The sequence below is a fragment of the Genypterus blacodes genome, unplaced genomic scaffold (genome assembly GCF_046128005.1).
Source record: "Genypterus blacodes isolate CSIRO-AG114 ecotype Tasmania unplaced genomic scaffold, CSIRO-AGI_Gbla_v1 ptg000098l_1, whole genome shotgun sequence".
Classification (NCBI taxonomy): Eukaryota; Metazoa; Chordata; class Actinopteri; order Ophidiiformes; family Ophidiidae; genus Genypterus; species Genypterus blacodes.
The window spans coordinates 1,502,489-1,522,500 of NW_027466902.1; the positions used below are offsets into that span (position 1 = coordinate 1,502,489).

Sequence of the window (20,012 nt, forward strand, 5' to 3'; positions counted from 1 at the left end):
GTAATATTACCATCTCCCGGTTTGTACGAGGAACCATCTGTAGTAAACGAGGATTGCGGGGGAACATTTAAAGCAACGCACCAGCCACGTTTCCGGTCTACACGTGAATGCACCACCCGAGCTGAGTTCAGGAACCATTCGTTATCAATTATCAGTACCAGTAACCTGTCGTGGACTCAGCGTGGGTTTAACATGAAGCTTCTCACGCACAACATGCTGACGTCTCACGTTAAAGGCGTCACGAAAGGCTACCCGTTGCTCATTAAGGTAAGGCGCGCCGAAAAACACGCAACACACAACGCAGCACACTAATGCCACTTTGCTCGTGTGTCACCAGTTTATGTCTAAATATATAATTGCATAATCATCATAATGGGTATCACACTGTATATGTGAAGCCACCGTTTCCCCCCATTTCAATTAAAAGAGGTGTGGAAAGTTCTAGATTCTATTCAATTTAACTTTATTTATATAGCGCTAGATCACAACAAAGCTCCTCTCCCCATTACATACCCTGAGTGCTTTAGAACAGAGGAAGCTACATTTCCAGCAAACACCAAGACACTGAAACCATTTCGCATATTACATTTTTTCATACTTTTGTAGTTTATTTTTTTTATTGAAGAAAGCATTTGACATGACAATCAGTGGGGATCGTGTTTTTTAGGGCTGCACCTAACAATTATTTTTTTAACGATTAATCTAGATTATTTTTTCGTTTAATCTACAGATTATTTTTACTACGCAATACAACAATCATTTCCCCTTAAATAAATATCAAACTCATCACATTAATATTTTAATATTTTCTTCAATAATTTTCTCTTGAAAACCAACACCTGTAACAAAGATTATGCATTGCATTATTCCTCAACAAATGATAGCCGTGTTTTGACTGATAATCACCGTTTTACAATCCAACATAGTGCGGAGGAGCGAAGAGAGAATGGAGAAATGAATCCCTGAAGAGAACTTAACTAGGCAATGTAATGTTCAAGTAAATTAAAACAGTAGGTTGACCAACAGGCCGACAGCAGAAAGCCACGGCCCGTTGAAGGTTGTGTTGAAATGACACAGTAGTGTGGACTCAGAGTTCTGGATAACATCAGTGTTGTTGGTTCGATGACCTCGTAGGTACAGTTTTTTGAGGATGATGTCATACAGCAGTGCAGGCAGCTACATATCGCATCATAGGCTGTGGAGAGAAAAAAGGACACACTAGGAGTGAGAGAGGAGAAAAACAAAAAGGGAAGAAATCCAATGTTTGTGCAGCCCCAAATGTCAACTTCACCAGCTTTATGTTCTGCTGCTACTCATAACGACGTACTTCTGATTTGTCATCTGTGACTGCAACAGTGCAGCTTTTCGTTTGCTCTATAGATTGGCATGCGTCATTTCACATTTTTTGTGGATTCTCATATGTCGCTTTAGATTTCCATTTTGAAAGCTTTTTCAACAAACTGAGCAACTAAATGGCTTCTCTCCTGTGTGGATTCTCATGTGGATCTTCAGCCTGCCACTTCGAGTGAAGTTTTTGCCACAAACTGAGCAACTAAATGGGTTTTCTCCTGTGTGGATTCTCATGTGGACCTTCAGTCCGTAACTTGTAGTGGAGGTTTTTCCACAAAGGGAGCAACTAAAGGGCGTCTCTCCTGTGTGGATTCTAATGTGGATCCTGAGGTCTCTATTTCGAGTGAAGTTTTTACGACAAACTGAGCAACTAAATGGCTTGTCTCCTGTGTGGATTCTTATGTGGATCTTCAGACTGTCACTTGTAGTGAGGTTTTTACCACAAACTGAGCAACTAAAAGGCCTCTCTCCTGTGTGGATTTGCATGTGGACCTTTAGTCCGTGATTTGTAGTGGAGGTTTTTCCACAAAGGGAGCAACTAAATGGCCTCTCTCTTGTGTGGAGTCTCATATGGACTTTCAGGTTTACATTTTGAGTGAGGTTTTTGCCACAAATTGAGCAACTAAATGGCTTCTCTCCTGTGTGATTTCTCATGTTGACCTTCAGTCCGTCACTTGCAGTGAGGGTTTTACCACAAAGGGAACAACTAAATGTCTTCTCTCCTGTGTGGATTTGCATGTGGACCTTCAGTCCATGACTTGTAGTGGGAGGCAGTGGCTGAGCAACTAAATGGCTTCTCTACTGTGTGAATTCTCATGTGGATCTTCAGACTGCCACTTGTAGTGAGGTCTTTACCACAAACGTAGCAACTAAATGGCGTCTCCCCTGTGTGAATTCTCATGTGGATCTTCAGACTGCCACGTGTAGTGAGGTTTTTACCACAAACTGAGCAACTAAAAGGCCTCTCCCAGGTGTGGGTTCTCATGTGAACAATCCGGGTTTGACTCTTAGCGAAGCTTTTACTACAAACCGAGCAACTAAATGGCTTCTCTCCTGTGTGGATTCTCATGTGGACTTTCAGTTTTCCATGTCGAGTGAAAATTTTACCACAAACTGAACAACTAAATGGCTTCTCTCCTGTGTGGATTATCATGTGGACTTTCCGCCGGTCTTTTTGAGCAAAGGCTTTACCACAAACTGAGCAACTAAATGGCTTCTCTCCTGTGTGGATTCTCATGTGGACTTTCAGCTGGTCTTTTTGAGTAAAGGCTTTACCACAACCTGAGCAACTAAATGGCTTTTCTCCTCTGTGGATTCTCATGTGAATCAGTCCATGACTTGTAGTGGAGGTTTTTCCACAAAGGGAGCAACTAAAAGGCCTGTCTCCTGTGTGAATTCTCATGTGGACCTTCAGTTCGTAACTTGTAGTGAAGTTTTTATGACAAACTGATCAACTAAATGGCTTCTCTCTTGTGTGGCGTCTCATATGGACTTTCAGGTCTACATTTCGAGTGAAGTTTTTATGACAAACTGAGCAACTAAATGGCTTCATTCTCATATGGCCCATAGTTGAGATGCTGGGTGACGGCCCAGCCTCTGATTTTTCATCACCTTGACTTTGATGAAGCTGTGTAGACTGAACTTTCACTTCCTTCAGACCATGAAGCTGCTCCCCCTCCTGACTGATCATTGGTGCTTCATGCTCCTCTTTAATGTGTGGTTCTTCTGGCTTTTCATGGTCCAGACAGGGGCTCCACTTTTGCTGCCCAAACAACTGCTGTACATCTAAAGGCCATGCTGAAACAGACAAACACACAATTGAAAACATATGTGGTCATATTTGTCCAAGCTTGTAGGGGTCAAGGTGGGGATCAAGGTTAAAGAGCCATGGTGTTTATTATGGTATATACTAGATACCAACATTTTTATTTTGACACTATACCAAGTTATCATATTATTATAGCAAGTCATTATGTATTTAAAATGGACTTCAATACAGCAATCAATACATCCAAAAATATATAAGTAAAATACAAATACAAAATAGGTGAAATAGTTGACAACTTAATCCTTCAGCATTCAACATGTCTTGTAAACATTTCTCCAAAATATATTGAAGAAATCTATTTGCAAAACCTTAACAGTAATACAATATCAAATGCATTAAACAAGCAATCAAACCACAACTTTTTAAATTGTGAGGTTTTTGGGAAATGTGGAAATCATTTTGAGATTAAGCATTCAGCATTCAATATGTTCTTTTTTGAAAAACTCACCAAAAACACCAAATTTTTGTTAAAGGGAACACAATTTATACATCAGAAAATGTAAATTCCTAACTGCGTCTTTAAATGTTGCACAATTGTCTGTTTGTTAAATGACATTGGATTTCTCGCTCCAACAAGTTCAACCTTGTAATAAATTATAACAAAGTAAGCAAACCTATTCTGTGCAACCGGACCTCTGGGTTGAGAGCGTCGAACAGTCGTTTGCGTAGTCGGTCGTTCTCCTGCTGTGACTGGGACAATTTGTCATCTAAAGCTCCGATCTCTTCGAGAATATCTTTCACAGCCGCACTTGTGGACCTTCTGACCCAATTACAGAAACGTTTCTCGTCCTCCCTCGTTGTGTTGTTGTGTCTCCCAGAGTTCAAGGCCAAACTAGCTTCACCGGCTGCCAGCTTAGCCTCTGTACAAGTTGGCGTCACTCCAGCAGACTGCGAGGGGGGTGACACGGTTTAAAAGATCAGCGGTGGCGTCCAATCACACACATTTATAACAAGATTGCAACTCACTCTGTGTTGATTCAGTTTAAGCAAGTCTTGCTTCCGGAGATGAGATGCTGAAATGTATGAAACGGTCACGTCTGCTTGCACAGAATAAGGAGGATCCCACGGCTCAACAGCGGAACCAGGAGTGGACCGGGAGATGCCGATAAAGGCAGGCCACTGGATTTCCTGCCTTTTTTTTTTTCCTCATTCCATTCCTATCCTAAGCTTATTTAACTTTGGCAGAAAATCTGGTGCCCCCCCCCTCCCCATGCTCCCCTAACAAACTCCTTTTTGTCGGAGCCTTCTTTTGAATTAATGTTGTACCTTTCTGTAAAATGTAAATTAGCAAATGCTCAAGTGATCAGGTCATGTTTTTGACATTTAACTCAATCAATCACTTAACTGATTGACTGGCTGTGTGCAGGCCACTGAGGTGAAGGTGAGCGACGTGGACTTCAACCCTCAGTTTGTCAGCAGGATGATCCCCAAACTGGAGTGGAGCGCTCTGGTCCAGGCTGCGGATGAGGTGAGTCCAGGTCTGAGATCAACGGCAGGTCGGGTGCTGCCCACTGGCCTCTTGGTTTGGCTCCTTAATGCATCTCCTTCCTCTCCACAGCTGGGCCATCGGCAGGACCTGCCCGCTGAGCTGATACCAGACTACGAGAAAGACGATGACTTCCTGAAGAAAGTGCACCGACTGCTACTAGAGGTACACAACTCAGTCATGTGGCGTGACAAGAAGCCTGTTTCATCCTCATCGTATTCATTCATTGTTGCCTGCGTTATGTTGAGTCACTTGTGTGTGTATATGTGTGTGTTTTTGTGCAGGTGGAGGTGATAGAGGGGTGTCTCCAGTGCCCTGAGTCAGGACGCCAGTTCCCCATATCCAGAGGGATCCCCAACATGCTGCTGAATGAAGACGAGGTGTGAGCAGATGCAGCAGTTCGCCTTTGGACACAGCGTGACTTTTCACTCTCACCCTGGATGTCAGTGAGACGGGACTGTGGTGGTCAGCAGGAGGCAGAGGGGCTGGACTCCGACACAACTAACGTCACACTGTTTGGTTTATTATAGTTAAGGCTTTTTAGTGCTTTAAAAGGAAAATGTCATTATTCACGGAAATGTTGCCTGAGACTAACCCCTGGTGGTTTTATCTGTATTTATTTTTGTAACTTTCGGGTTCTTTGTTTTTCCAATAAAACTATGTCCTGAGTTGCTTGACAGCGAAAACTGTCTTTCTAGATTTTGTGATAAATATGGATTCAATTATGTTTCAGAACCCTTAGAATATAACACTGGCCTTTCTTGCCTTTCTCTGGTATGATCCCCCCCCCCCCCCCCATAAAATCACTCCTTTTATTTTTGCATATTTGTCTACAAACTTTCTACCCCGCTCTTTCTCTCTAATACACACCCCACCACTCCCCCCGTGAACCGGGACTTCCTGTGGTGCAGTAGCAGCATTGTGAATTTCCCCAAGGCCCATTTTACACTTTGCTTGTGATCTGGATGCTGTCTGGACTGTGATCTGATCTGGGCCATGATGCCACCCTTCCCCTTTGCTCTAACGACAATCATCGTTAACTGTTAACACACTGATTATGCATTAATGATATCAATTGTCTCTGTGGCTTTGGGCCAAACCCCCATTTCCTGCCAGGAGTTTCATGTCTTTGTTTGTGCTGTGTGGTTTTTACTAAATATCTGTGTCACAATAACAAAGTGATCATGGCTTCAAACTTCAAATTCCAACTCCAAGGTGGTGCGATGTTGAATGACAGAAATGCTTTGGTTGGCTGGGCAAGGGCACTTCCTGGACAACATACACCATATCAGAACTTGTACAAAACTTTTTTTGTACGTCTCAAAACAGTTGAAACATCACTAGCACAAAACAGTCCCTTCTACAACATTGAAAAGCAATATCACAGTATGAAACCTGACATCAAACTTAAGCTTAACATTAAGCAACATTAACATCAAGTAGAAAAATAACAACTATACTGATTAAGATAGAGATTTAAAGGTATTTTGCATCGGACAAAGTCACAATATAACAATATTTAAGGCATATTGGCATAAGAAAAAGCAAAGTCTGTCAAAGTGACGTGCACAGTGTGTGTGATGATTGTATAGTGCATTCATGGGTAAAACAGGACAATTATCTTGAGTTTTTGTCTTGCATAAGGACAGATGGAAGAACAAATCTGTGTAAATCTGCAATTTGCATTTTGTTTCACTTTTCATATTCTTAAACCACAATGCAAACGAAATGAATTGAGACAACATGAACATGCATCCGCATTCTCCATTAAATGAACTGTATTAGAATGTGTGTGTTCATGCCAGGGTACAGTAACTCCCTTCCTTTTCTTGTGTCATGAACATCTCCTGGTTTGGAGTCACCTGCTGCAGGAACTGGTCCCAATCTGGCCCGGTAACTGGTAGCTCTATCTGGAAATGGTTCCAGAACCTGGAGAGCAACAGGAGCGTTCAGGGATTAGTACATTAAATTTGGCCAATTCAAGGTTGACACAAAGTTGCACAAGCAGCAAATGGCATCGCCTATATGTGAATATGGGGCTTTAATGGGTTTATTTGCCTACTTGTGATGGTAGATGTCCGGCTCTCGGCTTATGCGGTTTTGAAAGCCGATGTACAGGTTGTCCCAGAGAAGACCGTGCAGCACCACATATCTCATCACCCCAGTCCTGTTTTTAATCTTTAAAGGCAAAACAGAGAGACATTTCTTTCACCCTATTGCATTAATAATCAATTACACCAGAATAACAGCAAATGCTCCAGGGGTTTCTAGACAGATTTATTGTGATAAGTTACTGTAAGGTTAAAATAGCTGTCGCAAATAACTGTTTGTTGCTTTATGTTCCACATCTGCTCACCTCTAGATAAGAGTGTTCCCTGTCAGGCTTCTTGCTGGGGAATGACAGATCCAGGAAGTCCACCAAGTAGTCATATCCATCTTTGAGGGGCTTAAAGTCGTCACCTGTCTCGATCACCTTGGACACACAAGTTTGGGACATTTGTATTTCATTAGACACGCATCCACTTTGAAGAATTTGGCAAAAGATCAGACCTTGGATCATGAACAGTGTTTAGCTCAGAAAGAGCAAAGGTATCCAAGAGACACTAGAGTGACTGAAAGCATCTGAGGAAGAGAACTCAGAACTGAAAATAAAATCAGAGATGATACGGTGGAATAGATGTTTTAGTTATGATCAGTCTAACCTCCCTTAAACACCATGAGACTGGTTGTTTGATACAGCATCCACTGTGATTCTGCAGGTGTCATGTGACTTTACTTCCTGGCCTTGTGTGCCTTGATTGTCTCATTGGTCTTGATTGCTCATTGGTTTCACCTTTCTCCCCTCATTACTCCCTGGTATATTTCTACAAGGGCAGGAAGTAAAGTAACAGGAAACAAAAATGGGAGAATCTTGTGTGCAAAAACAGAAACACCCAGCAGGCGCAACAGAATATTTACCCGGGCTATAAGGTTGCAGTTTTGAAAGCCTGCCCAGGTGTAAGAAAACTGGATCCAGCTGTGATGTTTAAAAATCTCACAACTGACGGCGCTGTTCAGTTCATCCACATATGTGTCGAAATCCCAGGTGTCCTTGTAGAACTTTGCACAGGCTGGAGGATTGGTGATGACCTCACTTTGTTTGATAGTGAAAAAAAGGAAATGTTTACAAAAAAAGATACAAGATAGACAAAATGTATGGATTGTTTTAATGTACTGATGTACTAATGAACAGTTCCCTTTCTCACAACTGGGCATCACACACACACACACGCACACACACGCACACACACACTATCTCTCTCTCTTTCTGACAACCTGCTAGTTGGGTCACTCAGAGCCAGGCCGAGGTCAAGCATAGCACCAGGCCTTGGTGTCCATGTTTTGACGGCTGGTGCTTGCTTATTGATGAGTGCATTCAGGACCTCTGGGCTGTTTTTAACATTTGTGTCCTTAATGTAGCTGCACACACACATACACAGTAAAGACAGACAGTCATGCAGATGATTTACTGAATACTGTGTGTACATATATATGGATGTATTGTCATATTGATCCTGTTACTCCGTGAGCCGCTGTTTCCAAAATGAAATTGTTCTAGCTTGTACATTCATTCTTCAAATGATTTTCCACAAATCAAATCTTGACATTGAGATCAATGCTACTGCTGCCTCAATGGTGAAAAAAAAATAAAATAAGGGTGCAGGTTATGAACACAATGCTGCATGTCCCAGTCCTACCTGTCTGATGGAAGAGCCTCAATGAAATAACCTGCGAAGGGACAGTAGATCCTGGGATCCTTCACCAGCAGAGCTTTGTAGTTTAGCAGCTTTTTCCTTTCTGTCTTGATAAAATCTGCTTTCCAAGCATCTTTAAAGAGAGAACAGTGCTCTCTTTATTTCAACAGAGTAGATGTGGCTATTTACACATCTGTGTAAATGACAGTATGGACATCACTAAGGGACACTTAACAGTTGGTCACTTGGTCTTTTTCACAGTGAGGTTAATATTTTAACCATCCAGGTCTCACCAGTGTATTTCCCTCCATAGAAGGTCATAGGGAATCCAGATGCTCCCCCTGCAAAGTCACTCATCATCAAGTCCACATTGTGTGGCAGCCTGCCCCCATTGGGCCTGGTGCAGTCCACAGTGTTCAGGATCATGTGACCTGCAAATGAAGTGAGGGTTACAAACTTACTGGCTCTTTACATTATACATATGGATTTGGTGTTTTGGTAAATATTGTTACTAATATCAAAACACATTTTAATACAGGTTTTTCCATTGGACATGACACATATATAGTGAAGTGTAATGTAACTTTAGGAAATCAAAAAGCATGCACCTTTATATTCAACAATGATGCAGGTGTCCATTTCAGGATGCACACCATCCATCAGGATCATAAACCTCAGGTCCTCATCCACCTGGTCGAGACCAAGGGAGAGGTTTTGACCAGTAAAACAGTTGGCAACATTGCAGCTTTGGCAGTGTGGCTTAATGCGATAATAATTAAAATAAATTAAAACATTTGACACTGATTTGTTCAGTGGTTATATTTCTCATAAGAAAGTTAGAAAATGTGAGCAGTAGAGGCTTACGTTTTGCCAGACGTCAAAAGGAACCACGTTGATATTAGTCAGCTTGACCTGGCTTTGTTCCAAATACCTGGTGCATTGAAAGAAAGACATTAAAGTGAATGTGGCTTGACTTCAAAAACCCTTACTGTTATTTAAATGTAGTTCAATGGCTCGAGAAAAAAACACCTGAAGCCACATCAGCAAGTTTAATTGTTTTTTGATCAGTAAGGATGTATGTGGTGAGCTTGGTGGGTACTTACCAAAAGACTGGTCTTGATGTATCACCAACATAAATGGGGATATCTGCTCTTCTCTCTGACAAGACTTTCAGTGTTGGGTAACTGGCAAAGATAAAAACGAGGACAGGCCCTTGAATGACATCATAAATTACATTTGGGACCATCTCTGAGATCTATCGTCGCGTTCTAGACCCAGGCGACCTTTCTAATTCTAAAATATGGGACACGGACTGGTTGCTCTCCTCCAGTTTTAAGGTCATACGCGGGGTACACTTTTCAAGTGTACACAGAAGTAGAGGACAAATGTGATAGATGTTCGAATCTACACTGTAATGTTTTTCTCTGCCCAAGGCTACACAACTACTGGTCTGGTTACCCCAACACAATGTCTACCATATTGGGAACGCAGGCTCAACCTCCTCCTGCTGTTTTAATTAATTTGAACATTACATTGCCTTGTTTTCTTCAGGATTTCAGTAGAGAGAGAGAGAGAAGGGAGCGCACTTGTCTGTGACTCAATCTAACCTGGGTTGGTTTCCGCTCCATGTATGGTGATTCTTTCTTTCTCTCTGTCTCCCTCTCTGTTTTCCTCTCTTTCCTCCTGTATGTTTATAAAAAAGTAAAATAATAATAATAATAACAAATAACCTGTATAAAGAAACGCGCTACACACACGGACCAAAGTAGCAGTAGTGGGATAAGGTGACCTCACAACCTTTACTTTGATACAGAACACAACTATTTATCTCCAAAAATGCTGTCATAAACAACCCGACTGTACAAGACAATGGCCAAGGTACCGTCCCCTCATCTCCTTATACATTGTGTCCACGTGTGTATCACATTCCACAGTTCCCAGTCAACATCTTTCTTATCTCTGTCTCTCTCTCTCTTTCTGTATCGAAAAACGATCTCCAAAATGTCCCATAACTGTACGCTCATTGTCATGTCAAATGCTTCCTTCAATTAAAACATACTGGGTGGTTATGTAATGTAAGTAATGTAATGTAAGTCGCTTTGGATAGAAGCGTCTGCTAAATGATCGTAATGTAATGTAAAAAAAAATACAAAAACAAATAAATAAATCACATTTGGTCATGTTTTGTTGTGTTTGCCAATGTACTTGCACCAGTTTCTTCCCTGCCAGTGTACCTGAGGTGGTCTGAGTGCATATGGCTGATGTAGATCAGAGAGTTCACCTCTCTGCTTGCCAGATGCATTGGAAATCCCTCACTCCTCCCTCTATCCTTTATTTGTTCCACAACGGGGTCATTTACATTGTTACAGCCATCAAGTGGATAGTGCAATCAACAAAGGGCATTAAAACAATAAGGATGAATAGTACTAATGTCGATGAATAAGTTACATATTGCACATGGAATGAGAGTGTGTGTGTCAAAGTGGATTTGACCACATGTTCTCATCAGACACATTGACAAGGGTTTTACACACATGTAGGACACGTCAATGTTGGTGTGGCTCGTTTGCAGATGGGGCTGTTTTTACCACAAATAGTCTTGTTTCCTTCAACATCAAATGTGAAAGTTCGTCTAGATAAAGGGAATCAATCCAGCAGCGCTATTTAGCAATGTGTATTACCCAGGAATATGACAAATACACAGACAGACAACCAGGTACTTACTGTAACCTCTCCTTTCTGCAGCGCCACAGGCTCTCGAGGGTCAAACAGCCAGGGGTCCAGGGGGCTTAACTCAACCAACTGAAGTCCCCCACTGTCCAAGATCTCTACTTCTGTGGGAGTGACATAACACACAAACGCTGGTTTATATATAAATAAAATGATAATCAAATGTAATCATCTTAATGGTCACAGTGCTATTCTGTGGCTATACACGGGTTTTACAGTGCAAATCTAGTTCTGCATTAAAAGAAAGGTGAACGATGTTTCCATACTGCTGAAGAAGCATCATCTTAGCTTGTTACATGTTTAATTTCTGTATTTACTTAGGCCTGTGTGGCTTTTCATTCTCATATCTTTAATATCTGTATTTATTCATGGTGTGAATTCCATGATAAGGGGCGGGTTAAAAATCAAGCTCCAGCTTGTTAAAAAACAAGCTCCAGTTTTAACCAAGTTCCTCCTGCGTAAAGCTGTCGGGCGGGTTTACATATTGCATTGTTGACGTATTCAACTTCCAATTATGTTTGGTACATTTGACCGTCCTGTTGGGAAACACAAACTGATCAGTACGCTGCAATCACATTGCATTTGGTCTGCTGTGCCTCTGTGAGAACATTCTCACCTGCCGTCCAGGTCTTCAATGTCTTTGATGAACATCCCTCCCTGATGTTTCCATTGGTTCTTGCAAGCTCTAAAACCATTCTCACCCTTGTATGTGATATAATATTTATGGTCCTCTGGATTTTTCTTGAAATTCACTCCTTCCCTGAGAGAGCCCACTGCTTCAGCATCCAGCGACAGGACTGTCTTCACCTTCTGAGAGCTCATTTCTCCTAAATGTCAGACACATTCAAAAAAAACGTGATCAGATGTTTGCAGGTAGTAACAAATTGTAAAAATATTGTTTGTTGTTCATGAAATTTCAGTAAATTCTCAAATTGTGGCATTCATGTATACTGATGTGTATTGCTCTGTGAATAGTCTAAGTATAAAAGTGAAACGTACACCGGTTATAATCCGTCATTAAAAAAATGACGCAATTATGAAATATTCAGCTACTTTTAAGAAATCGGATCAAATCACCAAACTCCACTACTGGCTACAAACCAACAAGAGGATAGCAGGAGATCAATCACATAATGCCCCTGGTGTGTCAAACAATTTGAAATCGTGGCATTTCTTATATTATTTGACTAAAATCAAGTTTCTTGTGAATTTCTAAAATTCAAATTAAACTAAAATATTAATTAGGTGTACATTCAAGGGTAAATCCAACTCCAACAACTTCACTCATGACCTAAACCAGCAAACAACCAGTAACAGTGAATATCACAGCCGCAAAAATGTATATGAGAGCGGAGGAGCTCAACAAGTTGCAATCTAGACCTCTTTTCATCTGTCAATAATCTCCTGGCTGCCACATTTCAGATAGCAAACAGGATAAAAACATTTTGAATAACGATTTTATCACCCTAATAGGCTTTAATCATATTATATACATATACATATACATTTTGTCTCCTCCTTATACATCTTATCCACGCGTGTATCGCATTCTATAGTTCCCAATCAACTTATCTTTCTTTTGGCTGTCTCTCTCTCCATCTCCAAAATGTCCCATAACTCTATGCGCACTGCCATGTCAAATGCTTTCTTAAATAAAAATACACGACAACAAAAGAATCAAATAAATAAATAAATAAAAACTTACCTTCGGCTGCCTGTCACGATGCAGAACAACACTCAAGCCTTGATATTGTCAGTGCGCGTGAGTGCGTGCGAGTGAATGTTTTTTCCGAAATAAACTACAATTTAGGCGCGAAGGTACACAAGTGACGCTTTTCAAAATAAGATGGTAATATTTTTTTGTTGTTGATGTGATATGCCTGATATTGGAGGGGCTATGAAATATTCATTCACCGTAGTTTCTGGCAACTCTGACGATACACTTTAATATAAATACATTAATATGTTGGAGTAATAACGTAACTGTTGCCCAACAATTTCCCTCGGGATAAAAGCTATCTGAAAACTCAGGGCAGACATACACCACCTTGACAGGATGATGGTAGAATATTTAAGGCTTCAACTGCAAACACAATGTTACAGACTCAACTCAGCAATCAGATCCCATAGGTTTGTCTTATCAATAAATCAGCTTCAGGATAAAAGGCTCATCATTGTTGAGTGTGAACCGCTGTGTCGGGTAAAATGACAGTATAATGTGTTACTGTAGCAACTGTCCATGTATAATTGTTAAAAACAACTTTTTATGCTCAACATAGCGTCTAAAATAAGTATATTTGTCTGAAGTGACCATAGCTTCTGGTGACCAGAGGCAACTTTCTTGTACGCCTATACGTTTCTGAATCTGTGCACCGAAACTCAGTTAGTCATTAAAGGTTTGGATCTGAAGTGAGGATGGATGTTATGAAATAATTTCTATAAAAGGCAGCTAGAACAAGACATTTCTTGATGGTCTCTCTCTTATTTGGGGAAATGTCTTGTCTACAGTCCAAATACAATCGACTGAATCATGGACATGGAGCCACCGAGTGCTTAACCCCATTCAAAAAGTAATTCTTCACTTTGTTCTTTCCCAAACTGTAATTGGACAATAATCTGAACAATAATGTGGCTGTAATGATGGTTTCTCAGTTAGTTTTAAAGATGAGCCGGTTTCTCAAATGACCCCCATATGAATGAAAGTAGCACTGCCCTCTTCTGGTGAAAAGATGAAAGTGCAGCAACAAAATAACAACCTGCTGCATTTGAGTCAACATTACTATGCAAAATGATTCGTATTATAATTCAAAAAAAATTTCCTGAAACTAACCTCCAAGCCAAAACTTTTTTTTTTGTAGATTTTGTGGTAAATATGGATTCAATTATGCTACAGAGCTCTAAAAATATAACATAGTATGTATGTATGTGTGTGTGTATGTGTGTGTGTGTGTGAGCGTGTGTGTTTTGGGTGACTGAGTGCATGAATGAGAGGCAGGTTCTGAACCCCGTCGCTCAACTCCATGGCCTCTCTGAGGGATTAGACGGAGCTGAGGGCCGGATGACGTGGCAGTGGCACGTCTATATTTGGCTTTGAGGAAAAAAATGCAGAAACCGTCTGCCTGGGTAGAAGTTGTTTTTGAGGAAGTAAGCTTTCTTTTTTAACCCCCCCCCCCACACACACGTTACGGGCCACGCCACTTCAACACCCGGGGGGGGGGCTCCTGCTCCTGCAGTTCGGTGCATATGTGCACATGTGCGTGTTAAGGCTAAAGAGTTGAGATCCACATAGACAAATGAAACGTGTGACGTCTCCTCCCATCGTTTAGCTGTCTGAGGAGGTGCGGCCGCTGCTCGTGTTGGAACAGGAGCCTGTTTGTTCCCAGGCAGTTATCATTTTTAGAAACGTTGCCAGGACAGGCACAGAGGGAGAGAGAGGGGTGTGTGATCGTGCCCTGACCATATGCCCACAGGCTGCCTGAATCTCTCCCTCTCCTCAATACCTTTCCCTTCTACTTACAGCAATTACAGGCCTGCACCCCAACTATAATAACGGTATAATGGGATGGCAGCAGAGCAGCAATAAAAACCTCCCCTGACAGATTAACAGTCCTCTCCTAGGCCTGAACTGTAATTAAGCACGAGACGGAGAGAGGCAGGAGGAAAGAGAGCGAGGCGACACAGAGATAGAGAGGAATAGTCTGGATGGGATTAATAACAAGGCTTCATCTGTGGCTGCATGTGTATCAAAGAGATAAGCAAAAGTATTCAGTCAGATGTTGATGAAACCTTATTTCCTTCTTCCATTTCATCACAAGGAGCGAGGTTTAAACCTGAAATGCCCTCAGGAAGTGTTTACCTGTGGGAAGAGGTCGCTGCCTACATTTCTGTGGGAGGAGGAAATTGTCAAGTGTGTGTGTGTGTGTGTACACTCATCCTTTTCTTGTATAATCACACACTTCACTGGCAGCCACCCCACCATCTCTCACATGCAGGTTTCAGTGTGCACATCTGCCAGTGTGTGTCTGTACATAAACATCTCCTCTTTTTTGGTCTGTGTGTGTGCTCTCTCTCTCTCTCTCCCTCTCTGTCTGTGTGTGTGTGCTCTCTCTCTCTGTATGCCTCCCTCTCTCTCTTTTTCTTTCTCTCTCTGTATATGCCTCCCTCCCTCTCTCTCTCTTTCTGTCTCTCTCTGTATATGCCTCCCTCTCTCTCTCTCTCTCTCTCTCTCTGTGCCTCTCTCTTTCTCTCTCTGTGTCTGTCTATCTCTGTGTGTGATCTCTCTCTCTCTCTCTTTCTGTCTGTGTGTATGCCTCTCTCTCCCTGTGTGTGTGTGTGTGTGTGTGCATCACTCTTCCTCCCTCCTCTCTCTATCCCTCCTCTTCCCTCCTCTTCACTTCTGGGAGGATCCACAGGGACATGGAGCTCCATCCTGCAGCAGGTCTCACTCCCTCTCTCTCTCTCTCTCTCTGTGCTCGGGGACAGGAATGATGCTGGACCTTATTTAAAGTCATGGATCTCAACATAACCTTTTTTTCTTAACGTTTACAAGGACTTCATTCATATACATGTGCGTCATCTCCGCTTTTTTCTCCCCCCCTGTTTTTGGTGTTTATGTGAGGGGGATTTATACAGGTCTGCGATGGTCCCCCCTACATAAATCACGTTCCTGCTCCGTTCTACTGCAGGTTGTAGTAGGGGGATCTCATTAGTCGGTGCTGTTTTTGGAAGACGCGGGTATGGACCAGCTTTGCGCTCCACTCATGGGTCTGTGGGAGGTTAGAGTGCCGACAGACCGCTTCAGATAAAGCGAGAAGCTCTGAAGTTCTTTAGTTTGGAGGATTTGCGACATGGGCTGAGCTCCATGCGGCGACTCTCTCTGCTGGAATCCGTGAAGTTCGCCGAGGATGTACGACGGGAAACGGAGACGGATAAAACTCTGATAACGTATTGTTTCTCCTTCTTCTTCATCATCACCTTCTTCTTCTTCTTTCACGTTGACAACCGGGCAAAGCACGAGACGGAGCAACGGAGCCTCCGAGTGTCGCTGAACTCTGGATTTTTCCACAATAAAACTGATTGTAGCTTTGGAGTTTACCGGGGTTTAGACTAAAATGGGTCGTTGAGGTTTGAACTCTACTGTACTGACTGTAGATAGTTGAATGTGTTCAGTTGATAATGTATCCGATGTTAAAATATTAAGGCACATGAATGAAACGTTAAGTAAAATGACCTTTGTCTGATAAATGTCATGTTGATATAGTTTAGCGCTGACAGTTTCGAGTGAACATTTTTTTTATTTGACGCACATACTTATTCATGTGCGGGTGTGTGTTTTAAAGTCCGAGTCCACTTCAGACTTCAGTCTTCTCCGTCTCCTCCCCCTGGACAATGTGGCTCACCCAGCTCGCTCTGCTGCTGCTGCTCCGCTTGGAGGTGGAGGGGCTCAACACCTGCCAGTCCATCAACCTGGACGAGCAGAAGTCCCGGCGCATCGAGGCGGTCCGAGGCCAAATCCTCAGCAAGCTCCGCATCCGCAGCCCGCCAGACGACGACGACGGCCCGCCGGCCGGCTCGGTGCCGCCGGAGGTCATGCTGCTCTACAACAGCACGCGCGAGCTGCTGAAGGAGCGCGCGCGCCAGGCCGAGTCCGCGTGCGAGCGCGAGAGCAGCGAGGAGGACTACTACGCCAAGGAGGTGCAGCGGATTGATATGACGCCGCCGCGCAGCGATACCAGTGAGTCCGTCTGTAAGCAGGCATGTTGGGGCTCTAGGACGCCTCTGGGCCGCTGGAGTCCAATTCTCCCGAAGCTAGAAGATAATATGGCCAAAGAAGTAGAGCTGCATCACCTTTGTCCCTTAGTCAGTAACATTAGGTGCTTTGGTCAGAGTCTTCAAAATGTGTTTCTGGGGAGAAGCAGAAAATAGGAACTGAAAAAAGGTACATTTAGATTAAAGGCTTAACTCAGAATCCCATCAATAAGGTGTATTTGGTGGACGCCATCATGAAAAGGTTGAACTAACATGACTAAAATCAGGTTTATGCTGCTGAGAACTACATGAGGAAGTTGCCATGCCCTTTTCTTCACAGGTGCCCATGAGCAAGGCACTTAGTACTTAGCTATTCTGGATCAAAACCTCGAGGGGCAACAAATTCTAATTATAAAATACATTTTGTGCTTAATGTGTGTGCATCGGTATAAAATGCATTCAATCAAATTGCCGCAGGAATCTAGTGAGCCAGTAAAGGACCACTGTTTGGGCTCCAGGGGTCCAGAGCAGGGCATCAATTACAGCCTGGCCTCCGGTTTCATCCTATAAAAGGTGTTATGTCTCATACAAGGCAGTTACGATCAAAGGTTTAACTGCGCTTTGGTCCTCAGCCTGTTCAGAGCCACTTTATGGTGACAAACACTTGAAAAATGTGTTTGCTACTATTGAACTCAGTAGCAGTAGATTTAGTTCCACTTGAGTGGTTTTTAAGATTTATGGTGCCGAATCCCACTTGGTGCATAATTACATAACTGTCTAGTTGGGAGACACAGTAAAACCCACAAACACAACATGCACCCACATATAAGACCAGACGGCTCACTACACCCAAACCTAGCATTTAGTCTGGAGATAGTCATTGTCACTCTGTCCCAGACGACGGATTAGGCTTCTACGACTGTTTTGACTAATATTATATATACAATAACTGTGTGATATTTTGTTGTTGGCTCGGTTCAGTTTCATTCAGTCGCCCTGGTCTCTCCAGATACAGTGAACCCAGCAGCACCCAGTCCCTACTACCGAGTGGTCCAATTTGACGTCACTGGAGTGGAGTTGACCAACAGCACCCTGGTCAAGGCTGAGTTCAGGATCTTCAGGGCTCCAAACCCGCAGGCCCGGGCTACAGAGCAGAGAGTGGAGATCTATCAGGTACGAGGGCACCAAACAAGAACAGAACCCTAAAAATGAGTCCACGAGCTTACGGACTCCTTTGTTTTACAATTAAATGCAATTAAACTTTCCTTATTTGCATCTATGAAGGATGGTGAATCCATTTTTCTTGTTTCTTGTCTGCATCATCAACAACTACAATCTTTACTGAGTAATCTCTCGATGTAGCTTTTCTGTCCACGCCTTGTAAATTCAGTGAAAATGTATCGTACTTGTGTTATATCATTTATCGCTTCGTCAGCTCCGTCACTTACCCGTCTTTGTGTGTGTGTCAGCTGCTGAAGGCGGATGCAGAGAGCACCTCCACTCAGCGTTACATCGACTCTCGCACCGTCCAGCCTCGGGCCAAAGGTTCCTGGCTGTCAGTGGAGGTCACTGAGACCATAAAGGACTGGGTGGCAGATGCAGGTCAGCACTCCTTTTGCTTGCATCGTCTGTATTGATTGAGCAGTATTTACAGAGTGTGTGTGTGTGTGTGTGTGTGTGTGTGTGTGTATGTGTCGTGTTCTCTTTCTACCTGATCAGATAATAATTTAGGCCTGAAACTGGGGATCCACTGCCCCTGCTGCACCTTTGTCCCGTCCACCAACAACATCCTCCCCAACAAGAGTGAGGAGCTCGAAACTCTCTTTGCAGGTTTGTTTTGTCGCTCTGTTTCCGTCTTATAAGCGGAGTTGTTTTCTGTAGTATTCACGCCATCGTACAGGAATAATGGACAAACTGTTCTTCCAAACTCTATGACACTATAGACGACTAGAAGGCTGCCTGTGTTGCTTAATCTAGGACCAAAATTAAGGTGATTTTCTATGGATTTACACTAAGTGGAGTCAGTTTACGTTCATTATTCGGAAGTTATTCTGTCAGTAATAGGTTAGACCATTTGACCAACACATACATTAGGACAACCAACCTTCATAAATTGTAGAAAATCTGCTAAATCTGTCCTACTCTGAACACACCTTCTCAGAAAATCAACATTTGAAGGTATAAATACTACATCTGGATCAGAGGCATGAGAAGAATTTGTTATTTGTGCAAATTTTGACCACAAACCTATCAAAATAAAAGTGTTTGCACAACTGTACTCTCCTCCAGGCGTGGACGACGAGCAGCTTCGTCGGCTAAGAAAGCCCGGTCAGGTGAAGGGGCAGGCAGACTTCAGCACCAAGATGCCACACCTCATCCTCACCCTGCTGCCCAGCGACAGGGTGGACAACCCGGCCAAGAAGAACCGCAAGAGAAGGGCCGCTGCCACCGACGCCACAACCTGCACCCGGTAGGCAGCATGAGTGAGAGAGAGATATTGTGGGGTATGGGGCTGTACTATTCCAGGATAGTGTCGTCTTATATGTTTGAGATCTGCAGTTCTTGTGGTGGGTTGTGGTATTCTGGGGTTTTTTCCTGGCCCAACGCTCATTTTTCAGACTATTGTGTGGCAAAACTCACAATATTGACCCTGTGTTTAGACTGCAGCCCGACAGGCGTGCAGTGTTTTATTTAGACGACCTCACGCTGCAGGGGAAAACTTTGGCGGCATTGCATAGTCATTTACTTTTGAAGGGATTCAGTGACCCATTGTCATTTCCCATGACCCGCCCTTTGGCCCTGGCTCCAGAGGTTGAAAGGCAGCGTGGGAGTCACGGCGTTTCTCTGTGTTCCTATAGCTCGGACCAGGGCTGCTGCCTGCGATCGCTCTACATCGACTTCAGGCGAGACCTCAACTGGAAGTGGATCCACGAGCCCAAAGGCTACAAAGCCAACTTCTGTGCCGGCAGCTGCCCTTATCTCTGGAGCGCCAACAACCACTACAACATGGTGAGCAGCCATCGGCGGCCATTTTGTTAGCATGGCATCTTGGCTCCATGTACACTCATACCTGTACATTTTAGTTAGTTTAGTTTAGTTGGTATCTCTTGAAAGCCCATAAGGCAAAACAACCTTT

At 43.0% G+C, this 20,012-nt stretch overlaps 3 protein-coding genes, 1 non-coding gene and 1 pseudogene across 4 annotated transcripts in view; 2 read left to right on the forward strand and 3 right to left on the reverse strand.

Annotated features, from left to right (window-relative positions):
• Positions 1 to 66: 66 nt before the first annotated feature.
• trmt112 (tRNA methyltransferase activator subunit 11-2) lies at positions 67 to 5,350 on the forward strand. Its single transcript, XM_076159494.1, has 4 exons — positions 67 to 267; positions 4,545 to 4,646; positions 4,737 to 4,829; positions 4,949 to 5,350. The coding sequence occupies exons 1-4, from the start codon at positions 193 to 195 to the stop codon at positions 5,048 to 5,050; spliced, it is 372 nt and encodes a 123-aa protein (XP_076015609.1). The 5' UTR covers positions 67 to 192; the 3' UTR covers positions 5,051 to 5,350.
• On the reverse strand, positions 282 to 3,775 carry LOC143007973 (uncharacterized; annotated as a pseudogene).
• A 1,110-nt stretch (positions 5,351 to 6,460) lies between the features above and the next one.
• LOC143007997 (cytidine monophosphate-N-acetylneuraminic acid hydroxylase-like) lies at positions 6,461 to 10,700 on the reverse strand. Its single transcript, XM_076159521.1, has 11 exons — positions 10,633 to 10,700; positions 9,502 to 9,582; positions 9,263 to 9,329; positions 9,007 to 9,088; positions 8,692 to 8,829; positions 8,402 to 8,531; positions 7,980 to 8,123; positions 7,623 to 7,797; positions 7,021 to 7,137; positions 6,727 to 6,842; positions 6,461 to 6,593 (listed from the first exon to the last, which is right to left on the reverse strand). Exons 1-11 carry the CDS (start codon positions 10,698 to 10,700, stop codon positions 6,461 to 6,463), a joined length of 1,251 nt encoding a protein of 416 aa, XP_076015636.1.
• Positions 10,701 to 13,235: 2,535 nt separating this feature from the next.
• Positions 13,236 to 13,308, reverse strand: LOC143008085 (small nucleolar RNA SNORD50). Its single transcript, XR_012964547.1, has one exon. It is a non-coding gene; the product is annotated as a small nucleolar RNA SNORD50 (small nucleolar RNA).
• A 2,232-nt stretch (positions 13,309 to 15,540) lies between these two features.
• Positions 15,541 to 20,012, forward strand: part of tgfb5 (transforming growth factor, beta 5) — a 5,595-nt gene continuing 1,123 nt past the window's right edge. Inside the window, exons 1-6 of the mRNA XM_076159470.1 lie at positions 15,541 to 16,862; positions 17,886 to 18,049; positions 18,346 to 18,478; positions 18,596 to 18,706; positions 19,166 to 19,346; positions 19,735 to 19,885. Coding sequence (XP_076015585.1) covers positions 16,517 to 16,862; positions 17,886 to 18,049; positions 18,346 to 18,478; positions 18,596 to 18,706; positions 19,166 to 19,346; positions 19,735 to 19,885 — 1,086 coding nt within the window. The 5' untranslated portion in view covers positions 15,541 to 16,516. The remainder of the gene's footprint in view (positions 16,863 to 17,885; positions 18,050 to 18,345; positions 18,479 to 18,595; positions 18,707 to 19,165; positions 19,347 to 19,734; positions 19,886 to 20,012) is intronic.

What these genes read in the sequence shown, in the direction of transcription:
- trmt112 (XM_076159494.1), top strand. Translation starts at nt 193, where the DNA reads ATGAAGCTTCTCACGCACAACATGCTGACGTCTCACGTTAAAGGCGTC. An exon ending in GCTACCCGTTGCTCATTAAG is followed by an intron (nt 268 to 4,544) that starts GTAAGGCGCGCC and finishes GGCTGTGTGCAG; the next exon opens with GCCACTGAGGTGAAGGTGAG. An exon ending in TGGTCCAGGCTGCGGATGAG is followed by an intron (nt 4,647 to 4,736) that starts GTGAGTCCAGGT and finishes TCCTCTCCACAG; the next exon opens with CTGGGCCATCGGCAGGACCT.
- LOC143007997 (XM_076159521.1), bottom strand. Translation starts at nt 10,700, where the DNA reads ATGCATCTGGCAAGCAGAGAGGTGAACTCTCTGATCTACATCAGCCAT. An exon ending in CATCATTGTTGAATATAAAG is followed by an intron (nt 8,830 to 9,006) that starts GTGCATGCTTTT and finishes CTTCATTTGCAG; the next exon opens with GTCACATGATCCTGAACACT. An exon ending in CTATGGAGGGAAATACACTG is followed by an intron (nt 8,532 to 8,691) that starts GTGAGACCTGGA and finishes CTCTCTTTAAAG; the next exon opens with ATGCTTGGAAAGCAGATTTT.